Genomic DNA, 6,025 nt, shown 5'->3' on the forward strand with positions numbered 1-6,025 from the left:
ATGCTTACAACATCAAGGCTTACGATGAGCATGACAAGACTGGGAGTTTAATAGTTTTTCTGGCTTTCCAAGATATTTCAGATGCATGAGACTAATGATTGGTTAATGTATACACAAACTGACATTAATGGGATTTCTTTTGCATACTACACTCAACGTAATGCACAGTATGAATAGGCATACTCCCTGCAGTGGTGATTTCTCTGGGAGGGGAGATAGCGATCCAGGAGGTAAAGGGGAGTCATCAAGGCATTGGCCAGGGGTAAGATACCGGGTACAGATGGTCTCTCCATTGAATTTTAATCAACCTATGTTCATACATTTGCCCCTATCTTAGCCAAATTATTCAATGTGGAGGGGAGAAGACTAGGCCCATCGCCTCCATGGAGGGGGTTCGACAGGGTTGAATCCTGGCCCCCTTTCTTTTTCTTATATAAACCAACGGCCTGGAAGCATTCTTGATTAAACAACAACTGGTTTTTACAAGAATAGATGGCAAATTAGTCACCCTGTTATCATACGCTGATGATATGATCTTAATGTCTCTTACGGCTAATAGTCTACAAAAAGCTCTGACTGCCTTTACTGAGGTTCGACGCGGACCCCCAAAGGCAACCACCCGGACGATTTGCGAGCCAGACACACCGGCTCACACAGGATGTCCGGTGCGTGCATCGTACTGACTCGGTCGTGAATCGCATCCATTGCACGCCATGGTTAGCTTATGACAGAGACGTACGGAGCGGTTTGGACCCGGAATTGACTCGGTTGGTGAATTTCATGTAGCTCGCATCGTACTTGCTCGCTCGTGCAGCTGTATGAGTCGGGCGGAAAACACACGTAAGGCTCGTAGTTTTTCCGATCGGATCACGTTCGGTGCCGTTCCGACCCGGATCGGAATCGGCCACTGTATGTTTCTGGACAATGCAATGTTACTCCCCTGGTTACGTTATGTTAGGGATACTTTTTATAAAATAGGTCTAGAAGAATATTATAACAAACCAGAAACTATCCAACCCAATATAAAAATGATTATAAAAAATGCATACCGTACTGAATTAAGCATGTCTAACCAGGACTGGGGAATGTCACATGGTGGGGCGCTAAGACTTCAGCAACCTTATTTGTCTTTCACTATGCATGTACAATCGCGCTTTTTGTTGACCAGATTTCGGTTGGGCACGCTGCATTTTTTAGTGACCTATCCCAAACAGGCAGGCTGGTGTGAGAGACTAGCCCCTTGTCCCTGTAATAACTTGGCCAAACAGACCACAATGCATTTTATGTTGTTTTGCTCATATTATTCAGATCCTAGAGCAGGTTTTATTGAGCCTATACTGAAAGCTATTTGGCCCTGTTCCTATCAGGAGGGTTTTGACCATTTGAGGGCGTTATCTACGGCTGCAATCTCAAGAGCAGTGCTTAGTTTTATTAAAATTGTATTTTTAATCAGAAAACACTATGAATTGTGAAAGAACTAGTCATTTGTATAAATTGTGCTGGGGGAGGGTATGATGATTTTTAAAGTTGTTTAATTTCTGCCGGTAAACCCAAGATTTATGGAAATGGAACATGTGCTAACTTTTTAAAATGCTTTTTGATTGTTTTTATTAAGTATACATGTAAACTTTTATGATTCTAATGAGTCCAATAAATGTATTTGAACTGAACTATTCAATGTGGCTAGGAGCTCAGGTTGTTTCCCTTAAATATTATGAGAGGCTGTACGTGTTCCTCTCTTGAAGAATAATGAAACCAGTGATCAAGTAATCTTATATGGACCCCTTTCCATTCTTTTTTGTCGGTTTAAAGAAGCTTTACTAAAATGATTTAGAGAAAAGATACAGCTTGAGAGAACATGTCTGATTGTTACGATAAAGAATAATATAAACATATTACTGCAAAAATGTACAGTACAGTTGAAACACTTACAAATACAATAAACCAATAAATAAAACTTAATAAAATGGTACCTTACTAAAACATATTTTCATATTATATGATTTGAGGGAAAGAGAAGAGACAAACAGAATAGAAAGGGGAAGAAATATTAGAGAGAAGGAAGAGATAATAAAAGGAATAATAACGATATGGATAAACAGCGTTCCCAAGAGACAATAGTAACAATTACATTGCAATTTATTATTATGAACAATAAATGAAAGGTTGGTAGCGGTTGAAAAACAGAAATACTGTCATAGATCTGTGCAGAATGGATGGATAAGTCCATTTCCTTTAGATTTGGCCAGTCATCTTGAGCCGTGTTCTGCCCTTACAACCATATTCCTCATGGTTTCAGCATCTGACATGTTTTTTGCATGGGGGCAATGGTATATACAAAATTTTATATTTGCTATCTCCAATTAGGAAACAGCTACAGAGTTTATAATTGAACTTTTTAAAATTATGTATCACTCTCCCAATTCATTGGTAGAGTTAGATTTTGTTATAAATATTTTAGAACAGGTAAATCAACTTCAAATGGGCGAGCATATGCTCCTAACACTTTGGCCTGCTCTCTTCCTTTATCGCCCTAGCCAGTCAGGCACCAATGCCGGTGGGAGAGGGTCCATCACCTACAAATAGTTTTGAGTGAAAGGAGTGCTAATTTCCATTGCCACGCCTCTAGGCTAAGCACAGGAGCTCTGCACAGGGAAAGAAAGGTTATGCAAAGTTGGTTCTGGGTAGCGAAGGTGACTGTGGGATTGACTGAAGCAAAAGTCACAGGAGGTGCTAGTATACCCTTGGAAATTGTACTCAATTAGTTATGGAGTAGCAAGGAGTTTACCCCACCATCAGGCTGGCACTGAGCATAAATGTGGAATTCCCAGTACCCTCCACAGATCGTTTCTGGATCTGTGGAAAAACAGAAGAGACTGAATTTTCTATTTATAACCTGGAAAGAGCCCTGAATATTAGACCTGGCCTCCCACTTCTAACCATGACAAAGAAGTAGAACTGAAAGGGTCATAAGGCTGACACTCCAGTTCAGGCTATAGGGAAACAACAAGCTTCGGGAGGCCTTTTCCCTACATTTCCAAATGGACCTGCCCTTCACCCGGCTGCTGGTCACTGCTGGAGTGAGTTTTGACCCCCAAGTGCTGACCCCAAGGTCCTGGACCCTTGGCTAGTGTCAAAGTAAATTGCTTCTAACACATCCTGAAACTTGGGTCCTAGAAACCGCTTGGCAACTTTGTGATTTTTTTCAGTTAAACTTAAATTTTGGTCTTAATTTTAACTGAGACCAAAACTGAGACAAAAGCCTAACTTTTCTACTCATAAATCCCGTTTGTGAACAGCAAAAGTCATAAAGTTAGAGTTTCATCTTAGTTCACCTTTGTGAATCAGGCCTTTTATATCCAGAATAGCCGAAGTCTTTTAAACTAATGTGTTCTTCTTGATGTAATAGAGTAATGAAGATATCTGATGTGTCCTTACCCAAAATGATGTCCGGTTTTATTTTTGTCTGATGATGTCTCTTGGAGTTCCCTGTCTAACACCTACAAGCCATCACCAAAAAGGTCACTCCATAGAATCAATAAGCTTATTGTATATAGGAAACCAAACTTGAAATTCGCAGGTCAGCTTTATTGCAATTCTTTTTAGTGATTCACTTCCCCAAAACCTTTTATGGTGCCATGTGCCCGGCAAACTGCCCTGCTGTGTGGTGGAACTGGGAGAGACCACCTCGATAACATAACAGTCACTGCGGCATAGCTCCTAGCTTCACACAAGAATCATTGACTCATGCAGCAAGGAATGTTCATGGAAGTTTGGAAAAACATGTCCACAAGATCCTTGTTTTCCTAAAAAAGTTTACATACCCTGCACGGATCTGACTGGTTTTAATGCAGTAAATGATGGGGTTAACCAATGGAGGCATGAGGTACAAGATAAAAGCTAAGACCTTATGCGTAAGATGTGGGACCACATTAGAAAATCTGTGAAGCACAGACAGCAAAATAATTGGCACATAGAACAGGATGACAGCTATGATGTGGGATATGCAGGTGCTCAGGGTCTTACTACGTTCACTTTGTGATACAATCCTGAGCACCACCCTAAGAATCAGAATATAGGACAGCACAACCAGGACTGCATCAAACATCTTGACGGAAACAACAAATAATCCATAATAGCTGTGTACTTTGACATCCGCACATGCCAGCATGATGATATCTTGATGTAGACACCACGAGTGAGTGAGGACATTGTTGCTGCAGAATGGAAGTCGCCTGTCAAGAAATGGTTCTGGTAGGATTAGTACTAGTGCCCTGAGAGCAATAAATAGTCCTATTCTTAAACCCATTGACTTTGACAATATGGAGGCGTATCTTAAAGGATTCCATATTGCAATGAAGCGGTCTACAGACATTGCCAAGAGGACCCCTGATTCCACGACTTTAAGCATGTTCAAAAAGTAGACCTGGCACAGGCAGGCATCAATATGAATCTCTCTGGAGCCGAGGAGGAAGACGCTAAACATAGTAGGCATTGTGGTCATGGACAGTGCCAGATCAGTGACCGCCAGGAAAGAAAGGAAGTAGTACATAGGAGCATGGAGGCTGTGCTCTGTTTTGATGATGTACAGAATAGAACTATTTCCAAGTGCCATTACACCATAGAGGGAGCAGATTAGAATGGGGATCCAGATGTCAGTGGGATCATTTTCCTCCAGGCCAGATAAGACAAATGTTGAATGATAGAAGATGCTGCTGTTGACAGATACCATAATGCTGTAAAAGAAATAAAATTAATTGTTATGTGCAATCAAAAAAATAAGTTTTGTCAGTCAGGTGAGGTTTTTTCACATGAGCAGTGAATGACAAGGCAGGATAGAGCCAGAATTTCTATCTATCTATCTATCTATCTATCTATCTATCTATCTATCTATCTATCTATCTATCTATCTATCTATCTATCTATCTATCTATCTATCTATCTATCTATCTATCTATCTATCTATCTATCTATCTATCTATCTATCTATCTATCTATCTATCTATCTATCTATCTATCTATCTATCTATCTATCTATCTATCTATCTATCGATCTATCTATCTATCTATCTATCTATCTATCTATCTATCTATCTATCTATCTATCTATCTATCTATCTATCTATCTATCTATCTATCTATCTATCTATCTATCATGGTATGCATGGTCAGCGGTCCCCCTTAGGTAAAAAGGCACTACTACGTGGAAGCTTCAGACATTTTTTGTGCTATCCATACACACATGCTTTCTTGATTCCAAGTTTCTGCTGCAAAAGATTTCTAGAGTTCTGCCATTTTTTGCATTGGTTCCAGCTAAGCCAGACATAAGGCCTAATTTAGATCTTGGTGGATGGGTTACTCCATTACAACAAAATATAAATCCCATTATATCCTATATGATTTATATTTCAGTGGATGGGATATCCGTTGCCGTTGTGATGGAGTAACATATCCGCAGAGATCTAAATCAGGCTCATAAACTTTGTTAAACAAGTGGTTGCAGGAAGGAGAGTGGGGCTGGAAAGTTCTGGCTCAGGGTTTCAAAAACTGACACACACCAGAGCAGACTGCCTTCACATGTATCAATCAGCTATCTTTTGAATATAGTCCCTGCGTACGATCAAAAGCCTGGATGTGCTCAGTGAACACACCTGTGCTTCAAAGTCACAAATGTCTCCTGTGTTCTGCACTCTTTGAGTTCATTAATGACAAAATTGTAGATTTGAGTTATACTTGTGGAATTCACATTGCATTCTGGTAGGTGACATGTATGCTCTACACACTTTCCACACAGTAGAATGAAATGAATGTATTCACTGTTCTACTCCTTTCACACTGCTGCCACACACTGAATGTGTGCATGCCTTGAAGAAACACACAGGTGTAAAGTAACATTCCTCGAAACAATACACATATGACGTTATGCAGGTCCAGACACCGCGCACCCGTCGCACACCAAACGTGCATCCTTCACGCATTTAGCAATATGGCAGCTTGCATCAGCACACCCACCGAGAAGGGTATA

General features: G+C 40.3%; 1 protein-coding gene across 1 annotated transcript; it reads right to left on the bottom strand.

Annotated features, from left to right (window-relative positions):
- Positions 1–3,763: 3,763 nt before the first annotated feature.
- Positions 3,764–4,732, bottom strand: LOC146806167 (olfactory receptor 51A4-like). Its single transcript, XM_085623879.1, has one exon. The coding sequence runs from the start codon at positions 4,730–4,732 to the stop codon at positions 3,764–3,766; it is 969 nt and encodes a 322-aa protein (XP_085480005.1).
- Between the last annotated feature and the right edge of the window lie 1,293 nt (positions 4,733–6,025).

The sequence above is a fragment of the Triturus cristatus genome, chromosome 8, assembly GCF_964204655.1.
Source record: "Triturus cristatus chromosome 8, aTriCri1.1, whole genome shotgun sequence".
Taxonomy (NCBI): Eukaryota; Metazoa; Chordata; class Amphibia; order Caudata; family Salamandridae; genus Triturus; species Triturus cristatus.